Source organism: Hypanus sabinus, chromosome 3 (genome assembly GCF_030144855.1).
Source record: "Hypanus sabinus isolate sHypSab1 chromosome 3, sHypSab1.hap1, whole genome shotgun sequence".
NCBI lineage: Eukaryota > Metazoa > Chordata > Chondrichthyes > Myliobatiformes > Dasyatidae > Hypanus > Hypanus sabinus.
Genome location: NC_082708.1, coordinates 134,873,008 through 134,895,503, shown reverse-complemented (window position 1 = coordinate 134,895,503; position 22,496 = coordinate 134,873,008). Strand labels below are relative to the sequence as shown.

The window sequence follows — 22,496 nt, the reverse complement described above, 5'->3', positions numbered from 1 at the left end:
ACGGACAGCTATGGAGGCCAAATCATTGAGTATATTTAAAGTGGAGGTTGATAGGTTCTTGATTAATCAGGGCATCAAAGGTTATGGGGAGAAGGCAGGAGAAAGGGGTGGAGAGGGATAATGATTCAGCATAATGGAAGGGTAAAGCAGACTTGATGGGCCAAGCTGCCTAATTCTGCTCCTATGTTTTTCTTATTTCTCCACGGTATACACCAGCAGTGATATTATCCCTGATTAGCAATGTCATTCTCCCACCACATTAACCTCCCGCCCTGTCCCTTTTAAAACATCATACTTCCGAAGCATCAATCAGCCACTCTTTCCCTTGTAACTGCCAGGTCCATGATTTACCCATCTAATTTCATCACCTTTGTTCCTGATACATCCCACATTAAAGTAAACACATTTCAACTCACCCAACAGACTGTATTTATATTCTATCCACTACCTACCCTTCCTCACAATCTCTCTATACAATGCATCTATCTTTATGCTGACTCCTCCATCATCTGACCTATGACTAGTCCCCATCCACCTACCAATCTAGATTTAACCCTGCCAACTCTTCCCTTTTGTGCAGGTCATACCTTCCCCAGACGAGATCCTGGTGATCTACATATCTGAAGTTCTGCCCCCGCAGCAACTCTTCAGCCACACTTTCACCTGCTATATCATCCTATTCGTACCCTCCCTGGTGCCTGGAACCTGAGATTACTACCCTTGAGTTCCTGATTTTTAGCTTCCTTCCTGGCTCTCTATATTTACTCTTCAGGACCTCATCCCTTTTCTGAGCTACGTCATAAGGATAGATAAGTTTGTTTAGTTAATCAAATTACTTGTTTCTGCCAGCTTCTGTAATGACATGATGTTTATAATTATTTTCCTCTCTCTCTAACCACAGGAGAAACACAAAATTTTTCTCAACCCTTCCAACAATCAGAAGTTAGTCTTATGGGACTTCCCCTTGCTTTTTATGCTGGAATGTATGCATATGCAGGATGGTAAGTGCACAACATGTGAAAGTGGACCTAGCAGAAATTGTTCTTATAAATGCTCTTATTAAAAGACAGTTAAGTTGTGTCTGTGATGGAATCAACCACAATCTGCAACTTTAAACCGCACTAACAAAACAACCAAGTGGAATTATTTCATTTGAAACACAAAAAATCAACATAAAGTCAGGCACTCAGTGCATTATCTTGATGTGCCTCCCTGGACTAATTAACATTTATTATATATCTAAATCACATCATACACGTACGCACACACAGACAGTTCACAGTCCACTGACGTACTTATTATATACTTATTTGCTGATCAGATTGCATTTTAAACATTAATTCTAATAAGTTTAGATTAGAGGTTGTTTGAGAAATTGTCTACTTTCCACTCTCTTCAAAAGAACTCGGAGCCTGGAATACTGTCCTTTTCTTTATGGGAATTTAGGAAAATACAGAGAATGTTGTGAGGAAGAGTGTGAGCTACAGTGCTGTTTCACTGCTACCACACCCATTAACATGTTCTGCTTGGAGGAACTGCATCATGGAAAATTCCATGGACGGAAGCAACACGTGAGCAATTGCACAAAAATATGGATCTGATCTATCAGTAACAACATATAGAAATGTCTTCTCAAATCAGACCCATTCCTTCATCTGTAGCCCACTGTGGATTAACTCAGTACCATTGCTAAATGGGATTAATCACCTTGATTTTAAATAGTCACACTGTGGCGACCCATTTCCTGGCACATCCGAACCGGCTCACAATTAGCCAGCTTTCCGGCTAAGGGAGATAGCCTACGGGGGTTTGCGAGCACAGAGCTTTGGAGCCTCTGCGCCACGGGGGGGCAGGTTGAGGGAGGCTTAAAAGTGAGGCTGAGGATTTCGAATAAAGTTTTTCCTTCGACTGCAGTTACTGACTCCGTGTCGTAATTTTAGCGCTGCATGTAGCACACCGCTACAACACTCTCTTTTGAGGGGAACTTCCAGAAATGTCTAAAATATAACTAAGCAGGGTTTAAATTCTTTACCCTTTTGATGAAAGAAGAATAAAGGAATCAGGATTTAGCCATTTGACATGCTTTTTATAGAAATCGAAATCTAACCAATAGCAAGGACACTTTGAAAAATAGGTGGGGTGTTATAGCCGTTCAAAATCACTTGTCCCACAACTTATGCATGACTATGGGTTGCAGAGCAGCCAATTCCACTGGCAGATCTAGGGCTGGAAGCTGTCTAAAGTAAGATATACTCATGAGGCTCACAGAAGAGAGTTTCAGAGACCTCCAGCTTCAACTTGGACATCAAGCCCAGCATCTATTATATTGCTAGTGCCTTCCAAAGAACTCTACCTACATATCATTCCTACACACAGCCTAAGGAACTATTTTGGCTTCCTGTTACTCAGAATAAGATTTTAACATCTCCAGAATTTCTTGAAACTTTTCCAGAAATTAATGGAGTCAAATATTAGCACAGAACTGTGGTGCTGAGATAAAAGTTCAGCGATGAACCTGTTGAATGGCAGACCAGTCACAAGGACCAAAGAACATAACCTTGTTTTATTCATGAAGAATATAATCAGAATCAGGTTTGCTATCATGACATAAGTCAAAAAATATTGTCATTTTGGTGGCAGCGGTACAATGCAAGACTTAAAAAATTACTATCAGTTACAATAAAAAATGAAATAAATAGAGCAAAAGAGGAATAGGGAAGTAGTGTTCATGGATTGTTCAGAAAACTGATGGCAGAGAGGAAGAAGCTGGTCCTAAAACATTGAGTGTGGGTCTTCCTTCTCCAATGCCTCTTTGCTGTTAGTAGTAATAAGAAGAGGGCATGTCACAGATGGCGGGAGTCTTTAATGATGGATGTCACTTACTTGAGGCACCATCTTTCTTAAAGTACTCGATGGTAGGGAGGGTAATGCCCGTGAGGGAGCTGACTGAAACTGCAATCCTTTGCAGCCTCATTCAGCCCTGTGCATTGAAGCCTCCATACCAGACAGTAATGCAACCAGTCAGAATGCTCTCCACGATAAAGCTGCAGAAATTTGCTAGTCTTTGTTCGCATTCCGAAGCGCTGTGGTGATGAGCTTCTCATATTCTTCATTAATATCCAGATCCTAGCACCTTCCATTTACCTCCCTGTAAAATTCATTTCTATAGTTTCAAAAAGTCTTTTTAGTACACAACACCAGCACTAACATTGTGTTACCTAAAACCGCTGACATAGAAAAGCATCCCAGGAGTGGATTTATCAGACCACATTCAAACATAGCCACAGATAATTTTATTAGGACATAGATTAGAAAGATACCTCAGTGAGGGATTCCAGATTCACTTGGCTGGTATCTGATTCATAGCACCCATAGTTTATGTATAAACCAAAATTCTCTTTGGTGTTTCTCCATATTAGTAAGTGCCATCCATTCTCAATTAGAATGATTAATTATCTCACACTTGATTGATAATGAGTAATTCATGCCTACCTGTTCCAAAGAGTGTTTCGTGGAGCAGGAATGTACCCCCAGACTACACAGTAAATCATATTCACAGTTTTAAATATTCTAGTTGCTGAGTCCCACCCCACCCAACCTGACTCCATTGCAATGTTGACAGCCTTTCTGTCATAACAGATCTTGGTTGAAGAGTAAGGCCGGAAGTGTGTGAAATAGTCATGCCTTCACTTGGGTAGGATCAAGTCACCGTCAGGAGAAAGGAATGATTTTGCTCGTATTAGGGAAAGAAATAAATGATAAAGAGGTGGGAGGAATGCAGATGGATCAAAGAGGAAACAAACCGCTAAAGAACTCAAACACAAGAGTTTTTGTAGGTGTTGGAAATCTTGAGCAATGCTGGAGGAACTCAGCAAGTCAGGCAGTATCAATAGAGGGAAATGGGGAGTCATTCTTCCACAACTTCTACTGCTCCACTAAAAGTCAGAACAAGGGAAATGTTTTGAGAGTGAATAAATATGAAGCATTTAGATTCTTCTACATGGACCAATGTTGGGCCACTCCTAAATCTACCCTGGATAAAACAATTCCACCATTTCTTCTCTTCCTTGTGAGACATAGTTGCCATTTTCTTCCTCGTTGTTGTCCTTTACAGAAATGTAGGAGCTGAGCTGAGACTTGATGCCCCAATAACTGAAAACATTTTAGCCCACTTTACTATAATGGCAAGGCAAGGATAAGTCTGATAAAAAAAAAAGCAGCAACAAGCAATGCTTGATAGATGATGTTTTTCAAAGACTGGCTATTTATCTCTGTGGGATACTATTTCTTGAAGGCTTTTACATCTTAGGGAAACTGATAGTTGGCATTACAAAATGTCATATAGATTTACTGCATATAACAGAAAGAAATGAATCACAAAGGAATGAGACATGAAGAAATGATTTGCTGCCAGCACAAATTGAAACTACAATAACAACTTGCCTTAGCATCCCTAATGTATAAACGCATTACAGAAAGCTGCAGTCAGAAAGACAGTATGTGTAGTAAAGGATGACAGTGGAAGGAAAGGATGAGAGCCTAACAGAGTTATGGAGGACAATAGGTTTGCATCTCATGGAAAGTGGCAAGCTGGAAGAAACTCAGGAATTCCAGTGTGTGGGGACATAACAGTTAAAGCCATGATAGCCAAAGATGGCATAAAGGATGAAAGATTGGATGATATCAAGTGAATTAAATGTAATAGTAAATATTTTACTGGGTAATGCTAACAGCCTGTGTACTTGGCTCACCTCCTTGAATCTAATATGAATTAAACAATGGTCTTTTCTATATTTTTGATGTTTCATCCAGGTTTTACATGAACTTTGTCACAGAAGAAGTAGAAAATCCTCAAAAGTAAGTCTTTTAAATGGGTTTTGAAATTGGTTAAACTATTCTCTTTTCTAAAGGGCTGAGAAGTATTTCAAATACTTAAGAAATATATCTTTCTGCACTTGTGCTGATAAATCACAGTGGGGCCACTCAGTTAGGGGTGAAGAAAACTGAAAAAATTACACCGCTTAACACAGCATGATAAAAAGCCATAATTACTTCTGAGGAAGAAAGAAAGAGTACAGCACCTATAAAGGATTGGAAGGTACAGTGGATTAGTGCATTGCAGGGGATAGCGTAACATCTGCCAGAATCTATCTGCTGCCACCTCCAACCCCCCACTGCTGATGTTGATAACTGGATACCCAAGATACTTTGATTCTCGGGCCACAGCTTACTGTAGGCGAGCAAAGGTAACTCTGAGAATATCACTGAGACCAGGCTAAAGGCCAAGAGCAGTTGTGCTGTTTGGTCCTCCAGACCCAATAAGAAAAACATAAACAATTCCTGGACCATCTTTGGCTCCGTTAAGGACTAATTCAGATGGGCTGTATGTACATTGCATACATCAGATGCACTTTCTATCCAGGACTTCAGGAAGATATGACTGGTGTATATCACATAGCCCTGTCATTTGACTAGGGTCACAAACCATGAATAAAAGATAAATGCAGGTAAGTCTTTCTGTCTTTCACTTTTTCTTACTACTTAAATTCTAGTACTTTAAGTTAGCTTATTTTTGTTTTCAGTTTTAGAATTGATTATATTTATTTGAGCTGTTTTAGATGCTCCTGAGGGCTAGAAAAATTGAAACACAGTTAAAAAGCCTTTTGTTTACCTAGCAAAAGACTCATTGTGTTTCAGAGTCAGGATCCCAGGATATACCATCTGAGGCCAAGTCTCCTCTTGTGCCTCATTCTGTTTACCAATGGAAAGCAGGTTTCCAGGTTAATCAATCCAAGAATTGTAAAGAAGTTAAGTGTGGACACAGGAGTACTGAAGGTTGAGCGCAAGGTGTGAGCATGGATGGCAGGCCAAATCAGAAACCACCGGCCTATTGCTGAAATTCTTACAGCCTCCATTGCAAAGTTGGAGGAGGAATATGTTCAGACCAGAAATGCCCAATGTCATTGAACAAGCATGAGAAACTCTTAAGTTTAAGGATTTCTTAGAAGTGGTTTCCATCTACTGTATATAGCCCAAAATACAAGAAATTCTGCAGATGCTGGAAATCCAAAGCAAAACACACAAAATGCTGGAGGAACTCAGCAGGTCAGACAGCATCTATGGAAATGAATAAACAGTCAATGTTTCAGACTGAGACCCTTCTTCAGGACTGGGTAGGAAGAACGAAGGCGGGCTGCTAGAAGGTGATAGCGAAGCCAGGTGGAAGGGATAGGAGAGGGCTGGTGGTGAACAATTCTGATAGGAAAGGAGAGTGGACCATAGGAGAAAGGGAAGGAGGAGGGGTACTAGGGGAAATTGATAGGCAGCTGAAAAGAGGTAAAAGGCCAGTGTGGGGGAATAGAAGAAGAGAGAAGTGGGTGGGATATTTTTTTACCGAAGGAGAATATTTCTTCAGGCTGGAGGCTACCCAGATGGACTATAAGGTGTGGTTCCTCCACTCTGAGGATGGCTTCATCGTGACACAAGTAGAGGCTTGGATCAACATGTGGGAATGGGAATGGGAATTAAAATTTTGGACCACCAAGAAGTTCTGCTTCTGCAGGATGGACTGGAGGAACTCGATGAAGCGATCCCCCAATTTATGATAGGTCTCAGCAATGCAGAGGAGGCTGCGTCAAGAGCACTGGATTATAGACAACCCTAGCAGATTCACAGGTGAAGTGTTGCCTCATCTGGAAGGACGGTTTGGGGAATTGAACGGAGCTGAGGGAGGAGGGGAATGGGCAGATGTCGCACTTTGGCTGTTTGCAGGGACAAGTGCCAGAAGGGCGGTTAGTGGAGAGGGACAAATGAAAAAGGAAATTGTGGAAGAAATCATGGTGAAATCAGAGAGTGGTGGGGAGAAGTAAAGATGTGTTTGGTGATAGGATCCCTTTGAAGGTGGCAGAAGCTGTAGAGAATGATGTGTTGGATTCAAAGGGCTCATGGGGAGGTAGATAAGGACAAGAGGAACTCTATCCGTGTTAAGGTGGCAGGAAGATGGGGGTGAGTGCTGATGTTAAGTTTTTTTTGTCAGAGCAGGGAAGTAGCCAATTGGGGCACAATTGATTGGACAACGATTTAAATCTTTATCTGTGAGTCCTGCATCCACATATATTTAGCACTCATGTAAAATAGAGGCCTGAGAGGCCAGCGTCGGGCATTTTCATGCTTTACAAGGCGCGGAAAGAAAGACTGTGTGATGCACCACTCCTCATAATAAGGAGAAAACAAGGATAACTGGCCATTTCCTTAAATACAATATTCTTCATCTCAAAAAAAAGTAGAACCAAATTAAGATACCTATTTATAACATTTGAAGAAATTATTTAGAAACTAGACTTCTGACAGTTTATGTAAATGCAGAATGGTGTCTTGGCAGTTAGTTCTGCTATCTCACAGCATCAAGACCTGAGTGTGGTCCTGACAATGGGTGCCAGCTGCATGTATTTTGCATACTGGGCTTGTGGGTTTTCTACATGTTTCTCCCCACAACCCTAGTATGTGCTGATGGGCTCACTGGCTTCCTCGTCATGAGGGTAAGCAGAAGGAGAATAATAGAGGAGTTGATATGTGTGTGAAAAAGAATAGGTTGCAGAGAAGGGCAAAACAACCATCAGATAAACAATGAAATATAATAATATTGGCTAAAATACTAATTGTTTTTTTAAAATTGCAAGTGTTTCAGGAAAAAATGTGCAATATTTGTTAAGGTCCCATTACTCAAAATGATTAAATGTTTTACTTTTCTAAAAAAAATCTTCTAAATCAGGGGATAACATTACTAGCAGTGTATCCATGAGCTTATAATAGTGGAAAGAATTATGGTGTCTTGAGCAGGTAGAAAAGAAGGAATCTATTTGTCCTCTGAGAGGTGGACCCCCACAAAAGCTACAATGAATCTAATGGAAAGATACCCCCAGGGGTGCCCGAGAGGGGGGAGGATGAGCACCCCAGTAGGATGGACACGACGGCAACAAACAAACGACCATGAGGAAGCAGTGCGCATGTGGCAAAATCTGCAAGAACGATCACGGCTTGAAGATCCACCAAGCGAGGATGAAGTGTCTGGCGAGAGCAGGAGCAGCACAACGTGCAGGTGTTCAGCCTTGTGAGACGAAGGAGGTGCCAGGCCTGGAGTCACCCCATAGTGCCTGGAACCTCCAAGTGTTGCAAACTAATCCCTCTAACATCAAGTCTAACAGGAGGCAGATCAATTGGCCTGCAGCTAACATGACTTCACTGTGGAAGCAGTTTGATGAGGATGTCAACCAAATTTCGGAGGCAACGGCAAAGGGAGGGATTGATAGGAAGTTACAAGCCATGACAACAGTCATTGTCAGAAGAGGTGGAGGTTGGATGTAGGGGATTTGCAGCCCATTCCATAGCCAGAGCCTTCAACAACTTGGCATCGAGGGAGAGAGGAAGAGGGGAGTCATCTGCAGTACCACCGATGCAGCAGAGAGGGCCTCAAGATGGCTGTGGCTCAAAAGAAGGGAGCCATGAAGTCATAAGCAGCTAGCCATCTGGACACAAACTGGGATCTGATCAGCCTCAGCTGGGTCACCTGGTGAAGGGTGTATGATGTTGAAAGACCCGAAACACCCGATGATTCCAGGAACATCACTGAAGATGTGTCCAGAGGCATCAGTAGATGTATGTACACAGCAGTTTCAATAAATAGATTATCATCTCCAGTTGAAGATTTTTCAAATGCAGTGGATAAAAAAACGCCCACATAGTTGCAACAATTAACAGACACCATTAAACCTTTGTATATCCATCTTGCATTTATCTCGCTATTAGCAATTGAAGACAGTTTCAACAATTATTTTAATTAAAGAAGGACATCTTTGTGAGGCGCTCCATTGGTCAGGGTTGACTATAGATATTGATCCAGCTGCATATGTGATATGCAACCCAGGGCAATATGGTACGGAGAGCAAGCTGTTGTCCCTGTAGCAGGCTCCCCCATCCAAGAGGCTGATGAACCCAAAGGCACGGCGGGAACCGATATAATTTGGCACCGGTGATGTTGCAGGACTCAACATATGACTGCCTTAAGTTCAAGTTCAAAGTTCAAAGTAAATTTATTATCAAAATACATATATGTCACTATATACAACCCAGAGGTTCATTTTCTTGTGGCCATATTCAATAGATCTGTAGAGTAATTACCATAACAGAATCACTGAAAGACTGTCCAACTAGGGCATTCAAACAGAGGGCAGAAGACAATAAAATGTAAAAACACAAAGTAATAAATAATAATAATAATAATACAATAATTTGTAAATAAATCAGCAATAAATATCAAGAACATGAGATGAAGAGCCATTGAAAGCGAGTCCATTGGTTGTGGGAGCATATCAATGATGGGGATAGTGAAGATGTATGAAGTTAACCCCTTTGGTTCAAGAGCCTGATGGCTGAGGTGTAGTAACTGTTCCTGAATTTGGTGGTGTGAGTCCTGAGGCTCCTGATGGTAGCAGTGAGAAGAGAGCATATCCTGGGTGGTGAGCATCCCTAATAATGGATGCTGCTTTCCTACAGACACCCCTCTGAGTAGATGTGATCAATGGTTAGAAGGGCTTTACCTGTGATGAACTGGGTTGTATCCAGTACTTTTTGTAAGATTTTCAGGGCATTGACATTTCCATACCAGACTGTGATGCAGCCTCCATGAACTCTCCATACACATCTATAGAAATTTGTCTAAGTTTCAGATGACATGTTGAATCTCCACAAACTCTTAAGGAAAAAGAGGCATAGCCATGCTTTCTTCATAATTGCACTTATGTATGGCTCCAGGACAGGTCCTCCAAAATAATAACATCTACGAATTTACAGTTGCTGACCCTCTCCAACCTGGATCCTCTAATGAAGACTGGCTTATGGACCTTTAGCTTCCTTCTCCTGAAGTCAATAATCAATTCCTTGGTCTTGCTGATATTGAGTAACAAGTTGTTGTAGATACAAATTCATTGCATTTCACTATATGTTTTGATGTGCATGTGACAAATAAAGCTAATCTTATCATTCATATCCATCCATATTGCAGCAAAGCTTATATTGAGATGCAGTGAAATTTCAGGCCTCATCTAAACATTACAATCTCCATTTACCCCAGCCATATTCCATTTCTAAGCATTCATTTTATGTATTGCTCTCTCAAACGAAACATTGACTACTCATTTGTCAGAAATTGACTGGATCATTTCTGAAGTGAATTGGAATTTGAGTGCTGCTTCTTTCAGCCGAAGAAGGGAAGTCTGAGATATATATATATATTTTGAAATATATATAATATACTTAAATACTCTGGATGTCCCAATATACTTTACAGCCAATTACGTACCTGAAATATTAACATTTATAGGAAATGTTATGAATATGGAATATATATATAACACAAAAGAATCATAGAATAATGAAACACAGAACTAGATCAAACACCCTGTCAGAAATAAACCAGAACTTTTATGCTAAAGTGCATCTTTTCTCATGTCCCTCTATCTATTAAACTAATATTTTATTTAAGAGGTGCAGACAGTAATCTTAGTTTACCAGTATCTGCTAACTAAAACTTCCTGGTGCTTTACCAGACCCTCTTGACCAAGAGCATGTATGACCATGGGCAGTGCTACCCAAAGTGTGAGTAGTTCATGGATCTCTTGCCAATGCTCTGATCCTTCCAAAGGTACACTCTCCCAGTCTGACTGACCTGACCTAAACAATACCCACTATACCTGGTGAACACCCACGGCTCATAAGTTAAATGTTGTCTAGGCTAGCTCTTTATTTCTTGGAACATAAGAGAATACAGAGTGACCTTAAAGAAATGTTTAAAATTATGAGATGCAGCTATAAGGTGGTTGGCAACTTTCTTTTCCCCAGAATAGGGTAGTCCAGAACTAGAGGGATTCAGTTTAGGGTGAGAGGAGAAAGATTTTAAAAGGGAGCTGAGAGGCAACCTTTTCACACAGAGATTAGTATGTGCATGGATCTGTCAGAGGAATTGGGTAAGGCAGGTAAAATAGTATCATTTAAGAAGAGCTTGGACAGTTAAGTGGAGGAGAGGAGGTTAGAGGGATTTAGACTGAGCATAGTAAATTGGGACTAGCTGGGTGGGAATCATGGTTGACTTCAGCTGGTTGCATCAAAGGACCCTTATCCATGCTACGTAACCCTATTCCTGCTTCCACTCCATCATTATTCAGTATGCACTATTCCACACCCATGCTCATTTGTATCAGAAGCAAACAGAGTTCCCATCTTCATGAGCATTTACTTTCTTTGGGGAGTTTAATACCATGCAATGTGCCCTAGCTTGTGCCAGTGGTAGCACTGGCTCATTTAAACAGGCCCTTGGAAGGTAAGTGGCCCCCTTGAGTTTTATTTCGTCATGATCTTTAACCTTTCACCTTTAGTACCCCAGTAACATGCTGGTTTCCTGCTGAATCCAATTGCAGCATCCACATGACTTAATCTTGAAGAAGACTAGGCCATTCTGTGGGTTTGTTCTCTGGTGCATCTCAAAACGATGTTCTGAGCAAAACCTTCATACATCTGCTTTGTTCTGTGCTATTTCCAGCCTGATGGCATTTCTTTGTAGTTCCTCAATCACCAAGTACAGTTTAGTAAATAGTTCTCCTTAAATTCCCTAATTCATTAGTCCCTATGTAAAAAGATATAGAAATCATAGATTTTAGCCAGTGCCTTTAGCATCAATACATATACACTGGCTACTTTATGTGATTGCTCTTAAACATGGCAAAAATTGTAACTCTTGAAAACCGCTATTCTTATGACTAATGTGCCCTCTAAAAGTTTTCATTATGTCCACATATTAGACCACATCTGCCGCTGATGGTGCTGGCAGATACCGACCCTACCATGACCAACAATATTGATGTCCCTCTCTGTATTTCCCTGTTTCCTCTGAAAGATTTCAACAACATCACTTGTATTCAGAAACATTTCCACTGATTCAGCATACAGGGCTATTGGTTACCTGCACTCAAACTTGTTAAAGTCACCAAAGTATCAGACAATATTTGTTGCCACCCTTACATTGGAAACCCAGTTCTCGATTTTCTTCAAAATAGGCCATTAATCTCTCATCCCTCAAGAACAATTTCTCAAACTTAATACCATTGTAGCATTTATAGACTTTTATTTTACTGCTTAAATTGACAAATGACAGAGGGTGAGATATCAACAAAGCATCCTTTATTGAAGGCAAGGAATTTCAGTTAATAGTAGTGTCTGCTGAAACGATATATTGAAAGTCACACCACATGATATACTGAGTTCTTAAAGGTAGATCCTAATTCATATACTGTACATGAAATGAGAATTCACATCTACACATCTCAGCGTAATGCCACTGAAAACTGAACAGAAGAGTGTAATAGTTTCACCCATTTATTCAATGAAATTGGTAGCAGCTCTGCCAAGAGGACAAGGAGCACTAATTGGGTAGCCTGGTCTGTCTAGGGTTTGATTACAGATTTCTCTCAACTGACCCAATCAAAGAGCTTATTAGCAAATCTGCTTCTTCTTCTTCATTAATCCTTTTCGCTCCTTATGGAGCATAGGGCCTCAACAAAAGTCCTCCACTTGCTGCGATCTCTAGCAGATGTTTTTGCAGTCTCACAAGTTTGGCCGGCGGCTTTCAGTTCATCCAAAAGCCTACGCCTCCAGGTTTGCTTTGGGTGACCTCTTCTTCTCTTCCCTTGTGGATTCCATTCGAGTGATTGTCGAGTGACATTCGACTGGCTCTTCCTCAAGGTGTGGCCGACCCATCTCCACTTCCTCCTCCTTATCTGAAATACAATGGGCTCTTGGTTTGCTCTCTTCCATAGGTCTAGGTTTGACACTCTGTCGTACCACTTGAGGCGGAGGATCTGCTGGAGGCATTTGTTGAGAAAGGTCTGGATCTTGTTGCAGCTGGTGTTAGTGATTCTCCAAGTTTCGGATCCATATAGCAGGATGGCTTTCACATTGGAGATGAATATACGGAGCTTAGTTTTGACAGAGATGGCCGTAGATCTCCAAACAGGTCGCAGGGTTGTGAAGGCATGTTGGGCTTTTCCGATCCTTGCTCTGATATCCTAATCTGTACCTCCTGATTTACTGATTTTGCTTCCGAGGTAGGTGAATTTGTCTACATCTTCAACTATTTGTCCTTCAATCCGTAATGGCTCCTCTTGTTTGTTATTAATGCGTAGAACTTTGGTCTTCTCCTGACTGATCTTAAGGCCTACTCGCTGTGAGGTCTCTCCCAAGGAATCTACTTTCTTCTGCGTATCTTGAAGCCGGTGTGAGAGAAGAGTGAGGTCATCTGCAAATGCCAGGTCTTCCAACTTCCCTGTTAAAGTCCACTGGATGCCTCTCTCTGAGACAGCATAGGCTGTTCTTGTAACCCAGTCGAGTACCACAAGAAAAAGTAGAGGCGACAGCAGGCATCCCTTTCTGACTCCAGTAGTGACCAGGAACACTTCAGACAGTCTCCCATCGTGGATGACCCTGCATGAGAAGCCATCATAAAGCTGCTTGATGATATTCACCATCTCTTCCGGTACACCATAGTGTCGTAAGATGCTCCACATTGACTTTCTGTCCAAGCTGTCAAATGCCTTCTCAAAATCAATAAAACACACATATAGTGGAGTTTGCCATTCTATTGTCTGCTCCACAATGACTCTAAGTGTAGCTATCTGGTCAATGCATGATCTCTCTTTCCTGAACCCTACCTGATCATCTCTAAGTCTCGGGTCAATGGCATCTTTCATCCACTCCAAGATGACCCTGGTGAGAACTTTGCTATGAATGGACAACAAGGTGATCCCCATCCACTTGCCACACCGTGGAAGATCTCCAGATTTTGGCAGCTTCACAAGGAGGCCCTTCTTCCAATCTGATGGGATCTCTCCTGTTCTCCATATCAAATTCAGCAGTATATGCAAATGGTCCACCATAACCTCTCCACCCTCTTTCAATGCTTCTGCAGGAATGTTGTCTTCTCCAGCAGCCAGGCTTTTCAGGGCTTTTTGAATTTCTTTCTTGGTGATTTCACCTATATTGATGTTGAGTGGGTCTCCAGGCTCCAGGTCAGGTGGGTTCTGTGGTGGTGGTCTATTCAATACTTCCTGGAAGTGTTCCTTCCATCTCGCCAGCTGATCTTCAACCGAAGTGAGCAGATGGCCTGTCTTGTCTCTAACAGATCTTTTGAAATTGCTTTTCTTCCCTCTCAAATGTTTAGTTGTCGTGTAGAGTGCCTTGAGGTCCCCTTTACTGGCCTCTGTTTCTGCTTGCTCTGCTATTTCATTGAAGTATGACCTCTTGTCCTTTCTGAGCTGTTTCTTCACCTCCTTGGCCATCACGCTGTACCTGTTGGCGGCGATTTGTTTCTGTTGCCGGGTTCTGGCCTGATTCAACTCCTGTTTGAGCTTTTTCCTCTCCTCCACCTTCTGCCATGTCTCGTCCCTGATCGAAGGTTTACTGTTGACTGGTGGTCTTCCCAGTACTTCTTTGCAGGCTCCTACAGTGGCCTGCTTGAAGGTAACCCAGGCGTGTTCCACTGTTCTTTCATCTTGTTCCTCTATTTGAAAAGCCCCAAAGTGGTTTTGCAAGGCAATGTGGAAATCTTTCTTGTTCTCTTCCGTTTGTAGTTTTCTAACATCAAACTTTTATTCGCGTTTTCTGGTGCTTCTTCTTGGCTGACAGCTTCATCTTCAACTTTGCAACAACCAAATGGTGGTCAGATCCAATATCTGCTCCTCTTAGCAAATACATTTATGCAATCCTGACATTCAGTGATGTCTTTACAGTGTTTGCACATTATTTATGTAACTACATGGATTTCTTATGGTTGCTTCTGATTTTTATCCTATCTCAATGAGGTATGATAAAATTGGCTATTATTATTCTTTAGTGAAGTTTAAAACAAAAAAATGAATCAAAGGGTTGTGATAGGCATGTGTGAGAGAGACTGAATGACTGTCTCCCTGTAGCACTCACATCAACAGTGATGAAATGTTTTGAGAAGATGGTCATGACTAGACTGAACTCTTTCCTCAGCAAAGGCCTGGACCCATTACATTTTTCCTATTGCCACAATAGGTCAATGGCAGATGCGATCTCAATGGCTCTCCACATGGTTTTAGATCACCCAGACAACACAAGCACCTACGTCAGGATGTTGTTCATTGACTATAACTCAGCATTTAATACCATGATGGAGAAGTTGCAGAACCAAGAACTTTGTACCTTCCTCTGCAATTGGATCCTCAGCTTCCTAACTGGAGGACCATAATCTGTGCAGACCGGTGATAACATATTCTCCTCGCTGACGATCAGCATTGGTGCACCTCAGGATTGTGTGCTTAGCCCATTGCTCTTCTCTCTCAATGCCCATGACTGTGTGGCTAAGCACAGCTCAAATACCATCTATAAATTTGCTGATGATACAGCCATTGTTGGTAGAATTTCAGGTGGTGACGAGAGGGTGTACAGGAGTGAGATATGCCAACTAGTGGAGTGGTGTCGCAGCAACAACCTGGCACTCAACGTCAGTAAGACGAAAGAGTTGTTTGTGGACTTCAGGAAGGGTAAGACAAAGGAACACATACCAATCCTTGTAGAGGGATCAGAAGTGGAGAGAGTGAGCAGTTTCAAGTTCCTGGGTGTCAAGATCTCTGAGGATCTAACCTGGTCCCAACATATCAATGTAGTTATAAAGAAGGCAAGACAGCAGCTATACTTCATTAGGAGTTTGAAGAGATTTGGTATGTCAACAAATACACTCAATAACTTCTTTAGATGTACCGTGGAGAGCATTCTGACAGGCTGCATCACTGTCTGGTATTGGGTGGGGTGGGGGGGGGGCGCGAGCTACTGCACAGGACCGAAAGAAGCAGCAAAGGGTTGTAAATCTAGTCAGCTCCATCTTGGGTACTAGCCTACAAAGTAGCTAGGACAAATTCAGGGAGCGGTGTCTCAGGCAGAGTCCATTAGCGCCGAGGAATTTAAAATTCCTGACTGTCTGTACCCCTGATCCCACAGATGTCTGGTCATGAACCTCTGGTGTCTTCCTCCTGAAATCAATAATCAGTTCCTTGGTCTTAATGACATTGAGTGAAAGGTTATTGCTGTGGCACAACTCAGCCAGATTTTCACTCTCCCTCCCATCTGCTGATTTATCACCTCCTTTGATTTGGCCTAAGACAGTAGTGACGTCAACAACTTAAAAATGGCATTGGAGCTGTTCTCTGTCTCATAGTCATAAGTGTAAAGCACGTAGAGCAGAGGGATAAGCACACAGACAGTAACAAGCAACAGTGACACTAACTATCTGCCCTTTTTTTCAAAAAAAGTCCTTAGCCATGGCTAAATTCTTTAATAACTTCATTTCTACTGGGTAATATTCACTTTGAACTAAGTAATATTCTTGCTTATTATACATAAACTGTTGCAACTTTGCTTCTGATCATATATTTGGAATACTGCTGCGCATGTTAGAGATAATATCAATTTGAAAAATATTTTAATAAGTAGAATCTGCTCTCAAAACATTTGTAAGGCACTTAAGCACCGTGTCAAAGTTGCTCCTTGCATTTTTCTCCAATTAATTAATTGAAATTATTTTTCAAAACATTTTTAGTTGCCATAGCACACTGCTGGGACTTAAGAGTAAATTACGCATTCAAGGGTTTTATTTACCAAAGCTGTGCTTCAATAAGGATAATATCTCACAAGATAACTTTTACACACAGACCACACATCCAATATCAAAAATAGCTTCCAAACTCACACTGATAGAATAAAAATCCATCATACGAAATATTCACATCAATTAAAATGAGCTATATAACACCATCATATGGATTAGTTCACTGTTCATTTAGTCTGGTCGTCGATCACTTTAAGTTTCAATATCATCAATGATACATTTACCTAGGGCCTATGAGGCAGTATAAACATCTTATAATGCTCTGCAGCAGCACTGCCATATAAAATTTAACAATGTAGCACAGAAAATAAGTTATAACATTTGACTAAGTTGAAAGAGTAGGTTTGAAAGAGGAGATGGAGTTTTACAAAGATTACTTCAGACCCAGTGCTTGGGCAACAAAAGGAAACATAAGAGGCCAGAAGTGAGTCACGGAGACACTGAGAGATGCAGCATTGAAACAATTTCTGCAGCCCACCGTGACTGCACAGATCATCAACCACCTACTTGCGTTCACTGCTATTTTCTCATCAGTTCCTTTACATTCAACTACTCACTTACACAATAGGTGCTGTTTAATCCACCTACCAATCTGCATGCTTTTGGGTGTGGTACCTGGAGGAACCCCACAGGAGAATACACAAACTCCACACAGTCAGCACCCGAGATCAGGATGAAACGCAGGTCTCAGGTGCAGTGAGGCTGCACCACTGCGCATAGCAGTCCTGGCGGGAAGAGAAGGGGTTGATTGTGGGGAGAGGTTATAGGGCTGGAGAGTGCTACCTGAACAGGCTGTTCGGGAGATCTGAACCAAAGAACTAAAATTTTAAAATCATACTATGCTGGAAACCTAGTGCAGTTCAGCATATTAACCTTGCTGAGGAACTTCGTGAGAAGGTTAATAAACTAAAAAGAAACACATCTTCCATAGCAAACATCTATGAGCAATGTACACTGCCTATAAAAAGTATTCACCCCCCTCCCACCACCCACCCAGAAGTTTTCATGTTTGTTTTGCAACATTGACTCACAGTGGATTTAGTTTGGCTTTTTTTGATGCAGATCAACAAAGACCCTTTCGTGTCAAAGCGAAAACAGATCTCTACAAAGTGATCTAATTTAATTACATTCCATGTAATTGCATTACAGCCCATATTCCAAGTCTATACCGGTATCCATCCCCCTCTTTTCCTTCGCTACATCGATGACTGCATCGGCGCTGCCTCTTGCACGCGTGCTGAGCTCGTCGACTTCTTTAACTTTGCCTCCAACTTTCACCCTGTCCTCAAATTTACCTGGTCTATTTCTGACACCTCCCTCCCCTTTCTTGATCTTTCTGTCTCCGTCTCTGGAGACGGCCTATCTACTGATATCTACTCTTAGCCTACAGACTCTCACAGCTACCTGGACTATTCCTCTTCCCACCCTGTCTCTTGCAAAAAGGCTATCCCCTTCTCACAATTCCTCCGTCTCTGCCGCATCTGCTCTCAGGATGAGGCTTTTCATTCCAAGATGAAGGAGATGTCTTCCTTTTTTAAACAAAGGAACTTTCCTTCGTCCACCATCAACTCTGCTCTCAAATGCATCTCTCCTATTTCCCACACATTGGCCGTCACCCCATCCACCTGCCACACCACTCGGGATAGGGTTCCCCTTGTCCTTACCTACCACCCCACCAGCCTCCAGGTCCAACATACAATTCTTCGAAACTTCTGCCACCTCCAACGGGATCCCACTACCAAACACATTTTTCCCTCCCCCCCCTTTCTGCTTTTCACAGGGATCGCTCTCTATGCGACTCCCTTGTCCAGTCGTCCCCCCCCCATCCCTTCCCACCGATCTCCCTCCTGGCACTTATCCTTGTAAACGGAACAAGTGCTACACCTGCCCTTACACTTCCTCCCTCACCACCATTCAGGGCCCGAGACAGTCCTTCCAGGTGAGGCGACACTTCACCTGTGAGTTGGTTGGTGTGCTATACTGCGTCCGGTGCTCCCGGTGTGGCCTTTTATATATTGGTGAGACCCGACGCAGACTGGGAGACCGTTTTGCAGAACAACGCCAGAAAGAGCAGGAACTCCCAGTGGCCACACATTTTAATTCCACGTCCCATTCCCATTCTGATATGTCTATCCATGGCCTCCTGTATTGTCAAAATGAATCCAAACTCAGGTTGGAGGAACAACACCTTATATACCGGCTGGGTAGCCTCCAACTTCTCTAACTTCCGTTAATGCCCCTCCTCCCCTTCTTACCCCATCCCTCACATATTTAGTTGTTTGCCTGTTCTCTATCTCTCTCTGGTGCTTCCCCCCCCCCCTTTCTTTCTCCGGAGGCCTCCCTTCCCATGATCCTTTCCCTTCTCCAGCTCTGTATCACTTTTGCCAATCACCTTTCCAGCTCTTAGCTTCATCCCACCCCCTCCGGTCTTCTCCGATCATTTCGCATTTCCCCCTCCCCCCACTACTTTCAAATCTCTTACTATCTTTCCTTTCGGTTAGCCCTGACGAAGGGTCTCGGCCTGAAACGTCGACAGCGCTTCTCCCTATAGATGCTGCCTAGCCTGTTGTGTTCTACCAGCATTTTGTGTGTGTTGTAATTTAATTACAAATTTGAAACCCAAAATAATTGATTGCATAAGTACACATCCCCTTTAATATGGCACACCAAATCATCAATGGTGCAGTCAATTGGTTTTAGAAGTCACGTAGCTAGTTAAATGGAGATTTGATTTTGGAGATCGCACATCATCAAAAACACGCCATTCCTACCATGAAGCATGGTGGTGGCTGCATCATGCTGTGGGGATGCTTCACTGCAGAAGACCCTGGAAGGCTTGTGAAGGTAAAGGATAAAATGGATGCATCAAAATACTGGAAGAAAACCTAATGCAGTCTGCAAGAGGGCAGCAACTTGGGAGAAGATTTGTTTTCCAGCAAACAATGACCCTACAAAGCTACACAAGAATGGCTTAAAAACAACAAAGTTAATGTCCTGGACTGGCCAGGTCAGAGTCCAGAACTCAATTCAATTGAGAATTTGTGGATGGCCTTGACAAGGTCTGTTTACTCACCATCCCCATACAATCTGACAGAGTTAGAACAGTTTTGTAAAGAAGAATGGGGAAAAATTGCAGTGTCCAGATGTGCAAAGCTGATAGAGACCTATCCACACAGGCTCAAGCCTGTAATTGCTGCCAAAGGTGAATCTACTAAATACTGATTGAAGGGGGTGAACACTTAAGAAATCAACTATTTTGTGTTTTAATTTTGTATTTGATTTAGATCACTTTGTAGAGATATGTTTTCACTTTGACATGGAAGTTTCTTTTTCTGTTGATCAGTGTCAAAAAAGCCAAATTAAATTCACTGTGATTCGATGTTGCAAAACAATAAAACCTGAAAACTTCTGGGGGAATGGGGGTGAATACTTTTTATAGGCATTGTATATCATATAGATTAGTTGCAGAATATAGCACACTTTACACAACCACAACAAAGCTTTCCATACAAACTTTTTTTCCAAATTTGTACCAGGAAAGCATAGTAGGTAGTGAGTGTAGTATCGACTGAAGAAAGGAGATATAGTTCTCTTTTCATAAGGACTTTTTGCTTATTAAAATTATGAACCTTAGACAAAGAAAATGAAATTGTTTCCTATTGTAGAGCCAGCAATATGAGAAAACACTGATAAAGCTGATAAAATTCACTGATGTACTCAGTCGGCCAATGTAATTCTGATACATAATAGGAAGAATAAGATAGCTATTGTAATGTATGGATCTACTTATTTTAGAGAAATGACCCCCTCCCCCAGCACTACATATTGATCTGTTGTTCTCTCTCTCTCTCTCCACTCTTTCACTGCACTGTTAATACAGTCGTTAAAGCTATCTCCCACATGCATGATTTTATTTTAATATATATGTAGTTGTGCAGACACAACAAACTGGTGATGAGTACGAACCTAAATGTCAGAGAATGTTATGAACTGCATTGACAGTTACGGGACAAAAACAACGAGTTAAACAGCACAAGAAAGCCAAAGAACCCATGAGTAACAGTGATAGATGTGCTGAATTTGATAGTGCGAATGAAGGCTGGAAGTTATACATCAAGAGGGTTGAACTGTGTAGTTCAAGAGGGTTGAACAACATGGAGGAGCTAAAGAAAGCCCCTACACTTCTTAGCTTAATGGTTGCAAGGACGTACAATCTCTCACCAACCAAGTAACCCCTGAAAAGCCAGCAAGCAAGGCGTTTGATAAAATTGATACAATTTTACAAAAAGACTTGAGCCCTAAACTGCAGGAAATAGCTGAGAGATTTAGGTTTTACAAAAGGAAGCAGTTGGTAGGTCAAATATGATGGCAGAATATCATATTAATGGTAAGACTCTTGACAGTGTGGAGGATCAGACGGATCTTGGGGTCCAAGTCCATAGGACACTCAAAGCTGCTACGCAGGTTGACACTGTGGTTAAGAAGGCATACAGTGTATTGGCCTTCATCAATCATGGCATTGAGTTTAAGAGCCAAGAGGTAATGTTGCAGCTATGTAGGACTTTTGCAATTGTACAGGGCCCTAGTGAGACCACACCTGGAGTATTGTCTTCAGTTTTTTCTCCAAATTTGAATAAGGACATTCTTGCTATTGAGGGAGTGCAGTGTAGGTTCACGAGGTTAATTCCCAGGATGGCGAGACTGTCATATGTTGAAAGATTGGAGAGACTGGGCTTGTATACACTGGGATTTCGAAGGATGAGAGAGGATCTGATTATTAAGGGATTAGACACAGTGGAGGCAGGAAACATGTTCCCGATGTTTGGGGAGTCCAGAACCAGTGGCCACAATTTAAGAATAAGGGGTAGGCCATTTAGAATGAAGTTCAGGAAAAACTTTGTTGTGGATCTATGGAATGCTCTGCCTCAGAAGGTAGTGGAGGCCAATTCTCTGGATGCTTTCAAGAAAAAGTTAGATAGAGCTCTTAAAGATAGTGGAGTCAAGGGATATGGGGAGAAGGCAGGAACAGGGTACTGATTGTGGATGATCAGCCATGATCACATTGAATGGTGGTGCTGGCTCAAAGGGCCAAATGGCCTACTCCTGCACCTATTGTCTATTGTCTACTGACCCTGGTCAGACCCCACTTGGAGTACTGTGCTCAATTCTGGTCGCTTCACTATAAGAAGGACGTGGAAACCATAGTAGAAAGAGTGCAGAGGTGATTTACAAGGATGTTGCCTGGATTGGGGAGCATGCCTTATGAGAATAGGTTGAGTGAACTCGGCCTTTTCTCCTTGAAGCGACGGAGGATGAGAGGTGACTTGATAGAGCTGTACAAGATATTGAGAGGCATTGATGGTGTGAATAGTCAGAGACTTTTCTCCAGGGCTGAAATGGCTAGCATGGGAGGGCATAGTTTTAAGGTGCTTAGAAGTAGGTATAGAGGAGGGTTTTTTTTTACACAGAGAGTGGTGAGTGCGTGGAATGGGCTGCTGGTGGTAGTGATGGACGCGGAAACGATAGGGTCTTTTAAGAGACTGCTGGATGGCTACATGGAGCTTAGAAAAATAGAGGGCTATGGGTAAAGCCTAGGTAGTTCTAAGATAGGGAAATGTTTGGCACAGCTTTGTGGGCCAAAGGGTCTGTATTGTGCTGTAGGTTTTCTATGTTTCTATGTTAAAAGTTGAAAACATTTCTGAATACATTGCAGAACTGCGCAAACTCTCCCAGTACTATGACTTCAGAGATGGATTTTCTG

The 22,496-nt window shown here is 42.0% G+C and overlaps 1 protein-coding gene across 1 annotated transcript in view; it reads left to right on the top strand.

Annotated features, from left to right (window-relative positions):
- The window catches only part of slc7a11 (solute carrier family 7 member 11), a 158,725-nt gene that overhangs the window by 80,475 nt on the left and 55,754 nt on the right, over window positions 1–22,496 (top strand). The window contains exons 5-6 of the mRNA XM_059963389.1: window positions 902–1,001; window positions 4,813–4,857. Of these exons, the coding sequence (XP_059819372.1) occupies window positions 902–1,001; window positions 4,813–4,857 (145 nt within the window). The remainder of the gene's footprint in view (window positions 1–901; window positions 1,002–4,812; window positions 4,858–22,496) is intronic.